The sequence below is a fragment of the Musa acuminata genome, chromosome BXJ1-8 (genome assembly GCF_036884655.1).
Source record: "Musa acuminata AAA Group cultivar baxijiao chromosome BXJ1-8, Cavendish_Baxijiao_AAA, whole genome shotgun sequence".
NCBI classification, from domain to species: Eukaryota; Viridiplantae; Streptophyta; class Magnoliopsida; order Zingiberales; family Musaceae; genus Musa; species Musa acuminata.
Window position 1 is genome coordinate 49,204,409 of NC_088334.1, and position 13,074 is coordinate 49,217,482.

The 13,074-nt window shown below is 41.2% G+C and overlaps 3 protein-coding genes across 6 annotated transcripts; 1 reads left to right on the forward strand and 2 right to left on the reverse strand.

The window, feature by feature from the left end:
* Positions 1-1,177: 1,177 nt before the first annotated feature.
* LOC135581151 (acyltransferase GLAUCE-like) lies at positions 1,178-3,462 on the forward strand. 2 transcript variants are annotated; one of them, XM_065081495.1, is made up of 3 exons: positions 1,178-1,276; positions 1,877-2,395; positions 2,477-3,462. In XM_065081495.1, the coding sequence occupies exons 2-3, from the start codon at positions 1,928-1,930 to the stop codon at positions 3,353-3,355; spliced, it is 1,347 nt and encodes a 448-aa protein (XP_064937567.1). In that variant the 5' UTR covers positions 1,178-1,276; positions 1,877-1,927; the 3' UTR covers positions 3,356-3,462. The 2 variants fall into 2 exon arrangements, with proteins under 2 accessions (XP_064937567.1, XP_064937566.1); XM_065081494.1 differs by lacking the exon at positions 1,178-1,276 and having other exon boundaries at positions 1,296-2,395.
* Positions 3,463-4,097: 635 nt separating this feature from the next.
* LOC135588499 (glucuronoxylan 4-O-methyltransferase 3-like) lies at positions 4,098-5,115 on the reverse strand. The gene has a single exon (XM_065080650.1). The coding sequence runs from the start codon at positions 5,113-5,115 to the stop codon at positions 4,279-4,281; it is 837 nt and encodes a 278-aa protein (XP_064936722.1). The 3' UTR covers positions 4,098-4,278.
* Positions 5,116-5,191: 76 nt separating this feature from the next.
* Positions 5,192-12,822, reverse strand: LOC135588498 (uncharacterized). 3 transcript variants are annotated; one of them, XM_065080649.1, is made up of 5 exons: positions 12,304-12,822; positions 11,614-11,868; positions 9,088-9,343; positions 7,079-7,237; positions 5,192-5,642 (listed from the first exon to the last, which is right to left on the reverse strand). In XM_065080649.1, the coding sequence occupies exons 1-3, from the start codon at positions 12,703-12,705 to the stop codon at positions 9,149-9,151; spliced, it is 852 nt and encodes a 283-aa protein (XP_064936721.1). In that variant the 5' UTR covers positions 12,706-12,822; the 3' UTR covers positions 5,192-5,642; positions 7,079-7,237; positions 9,088-9,148. The 3 variants fall into 3 exon arrangements, with proteins under 3 accessions (XP_064936721.1, XP_064936720.1, XP_064936719.1); XM_065080648.1 differs by having other exon boundaries at positions 5,192-5,645; XM_065080647.1 differs by lacking the exon at positions 5,192-5,642 and having other exon boundaries at positions 6,935-7,237.
* Positions 12,823-13,074: the final 252 nt, after the last annotated feature.

Here is a 13,074-nt window from a genome sequence, read left to right on the forward strand (position 1 = left end):
TCGAATGGATTGTGAAGATGAGGTGTTCTATTTCTGACAACCAAGACTAAAGAGCCGTCGAGATGATGAAGCCACTAAAATGCGGAATGACATCAACCCACAGCATAGATAACATGGCAATAATGTCATAAAGTAGTATTGTTTGGGACGACATTTTTCCTAATCCTCGAAAATGACTTGTTCAAAGTCTTCTGGTAGAAACATGAAGTCTTCATAGATTTTCTTCTTTTCTAGTGCCTAATTATGTCTCGATTTTGACTTTATACGGTACATTTGACTTTATACGATCGAATCATTTATTACTGTGAATGCTATTGATGATGAACCTATTACCAAACCAAGCAGACGAGATTTCTGCGAAGAAAATTATTGTTGCCACTGTTATTTTGTTTGATATTGATGATTCCATGAGCACGTTCTTCTCGCTGCAAATCCAATGACCATGGTGAACAAGAAGATGAACGTTTCCATGCTTCGATGGACACCGCCGAGCTTAGATCTAGTCAACTAAGTTGTACACTCAAAGACATCGATGCATCGGTTTCCAGAAGACCACGTCGAAGAAAAAGGAATCGACTTGTCCCAGACGTCTGGTCTGTGAAGATGCCATCGAGCATGCAGCTGATACATTGTGTTGGATCGTGGAGAATTTGGTATCTTGCAAAGCATTCAATCAATCCGTGGAAGTCTACATGAAAGAGAATTTAGTGAAACCCACTGTCAGCAACCTACCTGCTACTCGTGTACAAGTTTGAGCATGGCGTACGCATCGGGTGACGGCGAGTGGGAAGCATTAAAGAGGAGGGGGGAAATCTAACGCATGCATAGTTAGACTTTGTCAAGCAGTCCCAATATCACAGCGCCATAGTGACATCTGCTGGGGACAAATCTGATGCTACGTGAACCTTTGAATTCGTTGACGATAAGGTTGGTGACAAAGATACTCCGAGGCAAAGGATACCAGAATTTGGTCTCTTCTTCTTTGCAATCAATTAATGGTTTTGAAAGTCTCGAGCCTTCGGAAGATGACTCTCTTTTCGGAAGAATCTGCGAAGACTCTGAAGCATGGTTGATTTGGGTTCCACAGGTGGAAGAATCTTGATCGATCAATACCATGGACGTGTGCTCACCAAATCAGTAACACATGGATAGATTGGGTTGAAGTCAATCGAATAGCTGCAACTTGAGCAGCTCAGCCCACCATAAATAGGCACCCTTTCCTGTAGCTCATGCAACCCAAGCATAAGGTTCTCCTCCTTTATACACTTGCTCTTCGGTGAGTGAGTAGGCTCTCCTCTTCTGCAGTGTTTGGTTTCTTTTATGTTGCTGTTGTTATGTTGTTTGTCCAGTATATCATGTGTTATTCGTGAAAGGATCTTATGGCGGGTTCACTGTTCTTCTTTATCATGATTAACTCGTCAAGAACCTGAGGGATTTGATGGCCTTGTTTCTTCATGCTTGACCTAACATATGACAGACAGATGGTCATGTCAAGCTGCCATGCAGTAACCTAGTTTTGATTCATCTCTGCCGGAAAGGTTGTAGACTTTTCTTGTCTTGCATGGCTGTGCAAGCAGCAAGTGATAACTATCCTTTACATTTTATATGTTACGTTCTGTTCTCAGATCTCAGTGTCGTTTTAATCTTTCTCTGTTCGATGTTTGGATGAACGTGAGTTTGATCAAAGGTGATTTTTATGGGCCGGAAAACTACTCGATTCTTATGACATAAGCCACTGTAATCGTGCCAGTTTCTGAGGACACACGAACAAAGAATGAGCGGGTGGCAATCGAGGACATCGCATCGAAAGGATGATGATGCTGTTCTTTGTTTACTGAGGAGACAATTCTTACGCTATCATGTAATTTTTGTGCAGCAGTTGGATCATCTTCATCTTCTCTGCTCTCACACCACAGCGGGATCATCCATGGGCTGTGTGTCGACAGAGATCGCGGTTCCCTTGACGGAGCATGATGTCGAACGAGGAGAAACATATGCTCTGCTTTCTCCGAGAAATCCGATGCCCTTGAAGACGATCCATCTGTCGAACATCGACCAGACAGCAGCTTTCCCCGTCGAGACCGTCTTCTTCTACGAGACGACGCCGGACGGAGCAGAGTCCACGCTCGACATCATCGAAAGGGTGAAGAGGTCGGTGTCAGAGGAGCTGTTGGTCCCTTACTACTTCATGGCCGGGAGAGTCCACTTCAACGTCGAAACGAAGAGGCTGGAGCTTGTCTGCAACAATGCCGGCGCCCTGTTTGCCGGTGCGACGTCGAGCCTTAGCTTGAAGGAGCTCGGCGACCTCTCCGCGCCGAATCCGTCGTTCCAGCGTCTCGTTCTCCGAGCCGAGGAATTCGGCAGCCTCCCTGAGACTCCCATCTTCACGATCCAGGTTTGGTCGTGCACTCACTCATGGAGTTAATGTGCCAATTCCATCCATCACCTCACTTGCCTTCCTTCTCTCTCTGTGAAGGTGACTCGATTCAGATGCGGCGGGTTCTCGATCGGTTTCATGACGAACCACAGCATACTCGACGGGAAATCTGCAGTCGAGATGCTGGACAACCTTGCTGCCATTTGCAGGGGTGAAGAGCCGAGGAACGTGAAGCTTCATGTCGATAGATCCTGTATCCGGGCAAGAGATCCACCACAGATACAGTTCGAGCACGCAGAGTACATGAAGCCGACGGAAGCCAGCAGCTTGGTCTCCCCGGACCAGCCATCTCCATCCTCGTTCGTGTCGATGCTGTCCAAGAACTACGAGTACGAGGTGGCGTCTCTGAGTCTCGACATGATCGATGGCCTCAAGGAGAGGGCCACGGCCGGGTGCTCCAGCTTCCAGGCGGTGGTGGCTCACCTGTGGAGGGCGAGAACGAGGGCGGTCTTCGATGACCCATCGGAGACCTCCTCGGTGCTGTTCGCCGTGGACGTCAGGTCGAAGATGACACCGCGGGTGCCGGATGGGTTCGTAGGCAACGCGGTGGTCATGGCCATGGCGAGCGCCAGGGTGGCGGAGCTGACGGAGCAGCCGCTGGGCTTCGCGGTGAAGAGGGTCAGGGAGGCGATCCAGCGGGTGACGGACGAGTACATCAGGTCAGCGGTGGATTGGCTTGAGGTCAACAAGGGAATGCCCGCCATCGGCCATGGCAACTTCATCGTGTCAGCTTGGTGGAAGCTGCCATTCCACGAGCTGGACTTCGGGTGGGGGAAGCCGATCTACGGAGGGCCAGTGGTGAGCGTGATGCATGAGTGCGTGCTGCTGCTCTCGGACGGCAAGGGTGGCATCAACATCTGGCTTGCACTGGAGGAGGAGAAGATGAAGAGCTTCTTGAGCTATGTGTACGAGCTGTGACACCAATGCATGGCTGCAAAGCTGCTGTTGGCGTCACAGTGCGTAGGCATCAAATGCTTCTCCTATCTTTGCAACTTATAATAAAAAGACACAGTCATGATGCTTCGCTAAATTACTTTTGCAAGCAAAAGGAGTAGATTTTTAGTTCCTAAGTTAATTGCTTAGTTAGTAAAGATTTTGATGATTCCAACCTAAGATGGATATGAAATTTTCAAACCAATCGAGTCATACGAATTAGTGTATCAAATGATCAAACCATATATTATTTTTTAAAGTAAAATATATATTTTTTTTAAAATATATATTTATATACAATTATTTTTGTAATAAAAAAATTAAAACTATAAAAAAATACAGTTGTGAAAATTTGTTTTAATTTGAGACAAGTAAAGAAAGAAAATAAGAAAACAACAAGTGATGGCATAAACGAGACAAAACAAAAAGGTGAGAGAGAGAGAGAGAGAGAGAGAGAGAGTGAGAGAGAATGATAGGTCTAAATAATTGAATAATGTATGTTTTCAGAAAAAATCAATTTTTTCCATAAAAAAGATTAAATTGGCTTGAAAAAAAAAAAGAGTTTTTATATTTAGGTGATTTATGATTAATATCAATAAAAAAGGACCCAATTAATAGATAAAATCGGCCAAGGGTTCATTTCCAGAATTTTCGATTTTAAATAATTTTTAATGACAAATCAATAAAAAAATGGCAAATAATTCTTTAATTTATAAGTAGAACAATCTAATATCCACCATATGCAACATATTTATTCGTAAAACATCAGACATAAGCAACATAAAATGCATAGATATATAGTAATCCTTTTTCCTGAATGTAATATAATAAACTCCATTATTCCCCACAAAAAAAATAATATAATAATAACAATAACAATAATTGCTTATGCTTTCTCCTCCAACTCATCAGGGGCAGAATGAGAAGCTTGGATTGGCTCTGTGGCTGGGAATGGTGAAGTGCCTCAGCCTTCCCTCCTGTTCCTTCATGTATCCTTCGCACAAGAAGGTCTTGGAGAACCTGTCCTCCACAGCTCTATCCACATCATGCACGAACACATCGGTCTCCCCCTCGCTCCTCCCTCGAGCCGCCATTCCCGCCGTGTAGATGGCGCTCATCCTCCCCGGCGCCTTCGCCACGTACCCCGTCGGCGCGTCCACCATGATCAAGTCCCACTCCACTCCGTAGAATACATCCGGAAGCTCGGTGAGCGCCAGCCGGCAACCGGAAGATCTGGTGTCCGCCGCTGCCGCCGTGGTGCAACTCGACGACCTCCTTAACTCCAGCAGCTCATCCGCCTGGCTCACCCGCGTATCGTACTTCACATGGTACGCCTCCAGCTCCGGGAACTTCCGGGTCATGCTCTTGATCCACGACTCGTCTTCCTCGAGGAAGATAGTGCGGCCGCCGTGGTTCAGCGCGCTCCACATCGGACTGTCGTAGCCCAGGCCGAAGACCAGGAAGTTGCAAGGCGACTTCCTCTCGAGAACCTTTGCCGTGACGGAGATCTCTCGGAGGGTTTGCTGAGGAGTGATGTTGGAGGTGGTGTAGTGGACGATGGTTTTTGCGAGAGAGGGTGGAAGCTTTGTGCACGCAGGTGTTTTAGCTGCTGCTGATGCGGTCAGTGAAGGTGGTGAGAATGAGCGGCCAGCAGTTAGCAGGAGGAAGAGGAGGAGTAGGAATGCAAGGCAGAAGCCGAGGAGGAGAAGCTTTGGTTTGAAGGTCTTGGGGCTCTTGGGCTTCATGGTGTGGGCGAATAGAGGATTAAGGTGATGAGAATATGGTTTGGTATTGGGATATATGGTCCTTGGGTGATGAAACTTGTGTGGATGAAGAGGTGTGCAAGAAGATATTAATGGAGACAGGACAGAGCCATGCAAACAACATGGGAAAAGAGTAGGATAATGCGTCTCTGCGGCTGGATTTGGAAGAGGATTGAGGGAGGCATTGTATCGAAGGAGGAAGCTGACTGCTGCTGCCACTGTGAGAATGATCCTTGAAGACTCAGCAAAGGAAATGGGGGGACTGATGCGGATGGGTGACCAACTGTTAGGTGTGAAATTGTTTTACGTGCAAGCTTGAGGAAGAAACATGTCTGGTAATGATTCTGAAGCCATACGGAGCATTCGTATCGTTGAAAGAGTGTGATGTGCAAACATAATGTGGAGGTTGTCACTCTTGCCTGTGTTGCTGTGGCTTGATTCTGATGGTGAAACTTGGTGCAGTGTGGGCAAGCATGATTGAGACGAGACCGAAGTGATGATTCGGTGGCCTACTGTTTGCACAATAGGAATGTTAGAACACTAAAAAGGAGAAAAGAAATAGTAAAAAAGCATGCAGGTGTGAGAAGATGGCAAGTCATCATATTAGGATGGATGTGGGTCTCAGACTGAGATATAATAATAATGAACATGCTGTTGTTGGATGACTTATTGAGTAAATAATTCTATAGTTTAAATTTCTGATGCTAACACAAGCAATCAAGATGCATAGATGGCTCATAAAAGCACCAGATATTTCATTGTACTAGATGAAATGATTGAGAAAGGAAAAGAGCAGGTCACGATCAGCAGAACAAATGAGACCCAGTGATCCTTGGAGAGTTGAACCAACAAATCAAAGCAATCGTAGAAGTAGAAAAGGTTGCATTATTGGATGCAAAGTAAGATGGAATGTTTAAATTCTAGTTCTAGCTTTACATGGATGGATGAGTCTGTCCAATATGGTGTGTCGATGTCACATCAATCGGAGCTGGCTTTGGAAGCATCAGATGTAGAACATATCACGTCATGACAGCTATCAAGCAAATCCAGACAACAGCTCTTTTAAAGAAGGGCATTTGTTTCAAATAAAATGAAAATAAAAAAAAAATTGTTCAAAATGATAGTAAATTAGTTTTTATAATTTGTATTATTAATTATCTTTTCAATCTAACCCATAGCAGTTAAACCCATTCAAGTCCTACAGACTAAAGAAAAAAAAAAAGAAAAAAAAAGAAAAAAGAAGAAGCATTTTTGACATGGCCTGGAGTAAAACTGGATCTGATTGAAGCAAATTAATAGATGCAAACATCTAAGCTATACAACCAACACTATTTATCATTTAATCGTACATTTATAATGGGTAGTTCACCTGTCAATTTCATTTCATTCACATATCGAAATCCAACTAATGTCCTATGTATCAGAATAATAACCTTTTGGTTAAATCTGAAACATTGACAGAGATGAAGGTAATAACAATAATAAATGTTCACTGTTTCCAATCCTAGCTGATCATATATATACATATTTTGTTATTCTAATTCATTCTATGTCTGATTACAGGATATCAAATCTGGTTTAGTTGGAGAACCCAATCTCCAAGGAGATTGGAGAGAGCAAAGGTCAGAACCTAAGATTTAGCTGGCAAAAAGTAAGAATCTTCGGATATAAGACCTTGTTCTCTCCATTTCAACAGTCTTTTCTTTGGGTCATTCTACTCGGACCAGCTAACTGGATTGTTCCATGAAATTTTACTTTTGCAGCAAAAAAATGTACCGACATAAAAATGTGACTAACTACATGTTAAAGACCCATTCTCCATAACAAAATTATCACACAAATAATGAGGTACAAGATTACTCAAAGACTTCGAACAGTTTACATAGTTTTGGCAAAGGGTTCAGGCCAGTAATGTAAAAGAAACAATAGATAGGTGCCAACTTACATCTGGGAAACTGTGTCAGTGGCGATAGTGATGTGGCAGCTAACAGGAAAGGTGAATCCAGCCAACCCCTGAATAATGAGGGGCATGATGTTTAAGCATGGCATGGGACTGCAAACGACTGAAGGCCGCTTTATCCGTGTGCATTAACACTTGATGATTCTGATAGTAGCAAGGGAACAAAGCCAATCACCATTACACGAGAGACAAAGAAATGCAGTCAATCAAACACGGAAATCCCGATTAGAAGCAACAATATACACCACAGTCAATAAACAGAAACGCACACACCCATGTATATATATATGAACATATGTAAAACATTTACCTGTAAAAGAAAAAGCGAAGTTAACTATCGACCTGTGTTTAACGAAATATCAAGGTATAAACCCTCACAAAATATTTCTTTATTAACATTTTTCATTATATTTTTACCATTGTCTTTGGTCTTTGAGTGTAAATCCCACTAACTGATGTCTTCCTTTTCATATGTCCGTATAAAACTAAGGTATGATATGCATGTTTCCTATAGCAACGAGGATCAATTATCAAATCATATTTTAAACGATCAGAAGATGATTTGATGGCTGAAATTTAAAACACCCGAGAAAAAGAAACTTGTAGCAGTTAAAATAATCACTTCAAAATCTAGAGATCTAAAAAATTCAGTTCCACTCCATCAAATTCATGTAAAGTTATTTTCTACTAGTTCACTGAAAATGAACACAACCAAATATGCTGTCGTGGCATAGGATCATCCAAATAAATAAGAGAAAAGAAATCTGGTAAACATATCTGCATTGAAAAAAAATGCAAGACGAATTTGACATCTCTGTTGACGTTTAGGTTGGTACTAATTTAGGTCTACAATCACTATATGATTAACAACATATATGTCCAATGCATATCACCCGATTTTTTGAAATGACAAGGATCATGTTGCTTATCACTAAATATATAATTATACATCTGGCTGTTGAGACAGAGGATCATCCAAATAAATAAGAGAAAAGAAATCTGGTAAACATATCTGTATTGAAAAAACCGCAAGACAAATTTGACATCTCTGTTGACATATAGGTTGGTACTAATTTAGGTCTACAATCACTATATGATTAACAACATATATATCACCAGATCTTTTTTAAGTGATAAGGATCATGTTGCTTTCAGCAAACACTGACAACATGTGCTATGTCCATTAACTCAACCATGCCAATACTGAAAAACCTACAATAAGTCACCTATAGGCCTTTTAGCACATGTACCTGTATTTAGATATACTTTTGCTTCAAGAAGTGCTTAGCAAATTCCAACAATCAAACCCAAAAAAAAGTAGCCAATTTATATCAAGATTATCTAAGATGGATCCAGTAAATCTATTATCATGAGGATAGTGTAACAAAGGGACAGAAAGCAGAACATAACTCCAATTTTCTACTAAATCATTTTCTGCAAGTTAGAATATAATTAAAATTTTATCTTATGAATGAAGCTCTTTTTGACACTAAAAAGATCAAGAGATTGAGGAACTTGATTTTGAGAAATGTTTATATTAAAAATTCAAATACTCAGGTTCTACTGGATTTGCTAGTTATGACCTTAGTCAGCCTTCGAAAAAATAAATATATTTTTTAACACAAGCATAACAATCATCATAATTATAAAATAAAATTATAAAAATATACTTATTTTGGACCATAAAAATCTCATCAAATAGTAGCTTTCTCCAGTGTGCTATTATCACTGGCACAACCTTTTTCTGGTTGTTTACACACGGGGTGGGTGTAATTCATAGAGGTTGCATATCACCAAGCTACTTCCTCTACCACAACAGCGGGGCTACCTATTAACTTGCAAAATTTCCTGAACAGGTCTTTTATAATAACTCCAAAAATATTCAGTTCATAGTATAAAAAAAGTTCAGTTGTTAACACAAATCAAGATACTCAAAATATTAACCTTTCAAAATGAAGAATACAAGAGTTCCCAGTGTGAGGAAAATAAGATACCTTCTGCAGATTATGAACATTACTGACGTTCCAACAACTTGATGAGGAAATGAAGAAATGCCTAAAAGGATTCAAAAGCCTTCGAAACTGAATAGATGAAGTCCAAGAAACCTGTCCCCTTGAGAAGACCTTTACCAGTTAAAAGCTCAAAATCTATCAATAGTAAGAAGCCAATTATGGCTGCCTTCCCATTTAGTAGTTCATTTTTTCCTGTGAAACCAAATCCTTCAGAATCCTCATCAACTACCATCCTAACCTGAAACAAATTGAAGCACCATGAGAAAATGTAAGACCTTGAAGCAGTTGCTTAAATTATGCAAATTTATCATGAAATTCTTACAGTATCATAGTAGCAGAAATACCATAATTAGGATTTTTTTCTTTTTTTTTGCTTTGGAATTCTTTGCTGGGGTGGGGGAATTATAGCATAACTTATTTTGTCTTGCAATATAGTTATTAGAAAATGAAGATGAAAGAAAGCAGAAACAGAAAGCTAACTCGTGTGTTGTTATTTGACACAACCAACACAGAACTTCAAATCTACTTCAGAATTAAATGCTTAGAGCAGTACAAACCCATGTCAAGGACCTTCAGGACAAATCTTCATCTGTTATGATAAGACAAGTGTAAAATAGCTACATATTCATTTTGAGCAAAAATTTTACTTCTGGTGCATGGTAGAAGTACACGGCCCCTATGCTGGATGAATCTGAGAACACAGAAAGTAATAAGAGAGAATGGACTCAGTGGAGTAGGTGTTCTAGACAATACTTAAAAAAACGAAAAACGAAAAACGAAAAAGGAAGTGGTGGCATGCGAACAGTCAACATACTGCATGGTGAGCATGTTATGTGGAAGCCATGGGGCCATGGGTGCAATTTAGTTGAAATATTAAAAAATAATATTTGATTAACTAGAAACAAAAATATGCTAGCAAATTTAAATTATTACAAGGTAATTATATGCTAACATTGAATACAAAATTTATATAATGTCATTATTTTCATTAAGAAATTATTCAAAGAAGAAAAATGAGTATCAAGTGATGGAAATCTAATTCATGGAATATTTACAAATAACACCAAGATAATAATATTAGACAAAATGATATTTATAGTAAGGAAATATAAACCACATACATGATCATATTTTCCTGCCTATACAGATCACATATGCACAGTATATTTTATATAGATATCAGTGCATAGTGAGGCCGCATGCTCTTATTGGAGAAGACATATGTCCACATGCACATATGTGGAGTGCATAAACAGCCACATAACCTCATTCTAAAACACTGTTTCCAGATATTTAAAAACAAAATCAGATGTCTTTATCTAATTGTAGTGATTTCAATAAGAAAAAAAATCTTCCTTGGGTTCAGATTGAATGGATAACTTGTTTGGTATTAACATGTTTAATGCAACTATCAACTCATCCTAGAATGCAATTTGGTGGAATATTGCAAGCAAGGTTCGCCGTACCGTACCATACCGGCATTTCGACCCGGGCTCGGTACGGTACGGTATGGTACCGGTGTACCGAGCGGTACATCAGGGCGTACCGAGCGGTACATCAGGGCGTACCGAGCGGTATACCCTGGTGTACCAAATAATTTTATACTTTTTATACTGTAACAGTGCTACAGTATAATACTGTAGCACTGTAACGGTACCGAGCGGTCCGCGTACTGATAACCTGTCGGACCGGTACGTACCGCCCGGTACGGGTGGTATGCTTCGGTATGGCAGACCTTGATTGCAAGTACTAAACATTTATCAAGTATCAAGAATCAATAGGTTTTAGAAGTATTAGAAGAATAACTGAATGGACTTACCTGTTAAGAGAAGAGATGCAATGTGTGTCAAACTTGTAGGGTTGGATGAGCTGAGGACAACTTGAGATGATATAGTATCATACCATAGGTCAGTCCAACGCTTGATTCTTTTCACTCCAGGTTTACCTTTTATGGCCCATGACCTAGGCCCATTCTCCTCTACCCATCATGAACTTCTCATTCCCTTCTCCAGTTTCCCACCCCTTAGGAAAGGCCTCTTGTCTCCAGTCAACTAAAGGCCTCTTACTCAAGAAAGACTTTGTAGTTATGTTTAAAATTTCATGTAAGCATTCAAACTGTCATTTGAACAAAATTAACCCAAAACCTTCATTTTTGTATTTAAAAAAATTGACTGAGAACAAAACCCAAATAAAAATAATGGAATATTTACTCCTGAGGTTAAAATCGGAGACCAAATAAGAAGCAGAGGAAAAGAGAAAACAATTAAATCTTTATTTTTTTATTTATTGATAAAAACAACTTCAGAGGTCCTTAACATAGCGATTCAGTCTCCATATTGAAAGTTCATGTTCAGGAAATGATAACATATTTAACTATGATAGAAGAATGCATCTGAACTGCACAACCGATCATAAATTACCCTATATTTCTGCTTGTTATTCACAATTATTGAACTATAAAATGTTGTATAAATCACAGATGGGAGAGTGACAGAGAGAGAAAGAGACCTCCTCCACATTGACATCTGATGCTGTCATACCAGGCTGAGCTCTGCCACTGAAAACAATCTCTGCGGATCCTCCAGAACCTCCTCTCATGCTGATATAGATGTTCTCTCCATCTAGTTTGACAGGGTACACATAAAGTTTCCTCAAAGGTGGTGTAAGGACCCTAAGAACAGGATTTTTTGGGTACCATTCCTTGATCTCTCCGGTTCGAAGTTCAAATGTGCTATCTGTAGTCGGACAAACAATGCAGCCATCCTGAAAAGATGTATAGAATTTTATCCACGTTCATGAGCTCTACGCAAGATACAAGAATTCATTATCAAGTCCTAATCTAAAACTTAAAAAGAGGGAGAATAGATTAAAGAAAGAGTAGCTACTTCTACTATATTCACATCAACATGCTCACATAACATCCTAAGAAAGCTTCAGAACATGAAATTATCTTATAATAATCCTAACACAAATAACTAAATTTAAAAGCTAGGGGTTTTATTAATCTTATTCCTTAATCTCATTTGCCAAAGCTGACACCGCATCAATTGAGCAAAAATAGATCAACATGTACCACATCCAGAGCTAGTTTATCCAATTTATCAAACACACGTCCATTTCCATGATAAATCAATCGTTCTCATTGCACAGAAGTGAGGAAATCCATAGACCAAGCACATCCAAGGGGTAGAAGAGAACCTGCGTGAGTTTGGCGTTGAAGAGGCCTTCGGTGTATGCCCCCTCGGCCGGTGACCGGTTCTCTATCGCGACGACGTCATCCTTGTACCAGAGCAACAGGATCGTCTCCCCGTCCTGAATGATGACGCGGCGCTCCCCCTTGGGCAGCGCCGCCAACGGGACGACCGGGACCCAGTTCATGCCGCCGTCAGCGTCCTTGGCCGCCGCCACAGCCGGCTCCCCCCCCTCCACCTCGGAGACCTCGGTGGCCTTGCAGGCGATCCGATCGGGGCTCCGCAGGGTCGTCAGGCGACGACGAGGGAGGGTATGGGGGATGATCACGGGGTGGTTGCGGTGGGGTCGAGGGGAGGCGGAGAAGAGCATTGCTCCAGCGGCGGAGATCCTGCACGCCACGGTCGTCATGGAGAAGAGAGAGTCGCGCGTGCCCTAATTCGAAAGGGGAGCGAGGGAAAGATAGGAAAGAAAAGAGAGGAGGCCATGGGGACGCCATAAGAGCCACAAGAAGAGGATAACGAACGAGAGAGAGAGAGAGAGAGACGGGCTGCGGGAGCGGATTCGAATTTGAGGAACACAGGTGGACACATTTATACGTTTCAGTCCCATAGTAATCGGATCCGATTTCGGATCCATGCTGACACATCCGAAGAATCCGGATCCAAAACACATCAATACTAATCCCATACTCACATAATTACCATCTTACTTCGTAATCATTGTTTAACTTGGACTTGATGACGCGCGTTATTACGGTTCCCTCGCGCGTTGCCCGCT

Bases quoted from the DNA above. Each gene is read 5' to 3' on its own strand.
- LOC135581151 (XM_065081494.1), top strand. From the start codon at position 1,775: ATGAGCGGGTGGCAATCGAGGACATCGCATCGAAAGGATGATGATGCT. The intron at 2,396-2,476 runs GTTTGGTCGTGC...CTCTCTGTGAAG, and splicing joins CTCCCATCTTCACGATCCAG to GTGACTCGATTCAGATGCGG.
- LOC135588499 (XM_065080650.1), bottom strand. From the start codon at position 5,115: ATGAAGCCCAAGAGCCCCAAGACCTTCAAACCAAAGCTTCTCCTCCTC.
- LOC135588498 (XM_065080649.1), bottom strand. From the start codon at position 12,705: ATGACGACCGTGGCGTGCAGGATCTCCGCCGCTGGAGCAATGCTCTTC. The intron at 11,869-12,303 runs GTTCTCTTCTAC...ACATCTTTTCAG, and splicing joins TCAACGCCAAACTCACGCAG to GATGGCTGCATTGTTTGTCC. The intron at 9,344-11,613 runs GTCTCTTTCTCT...AATTTGTTTCAG, and splicing joins CAGATGTCAATGTGGAGGAG to GTTAGGATGGTAGTTGATGA.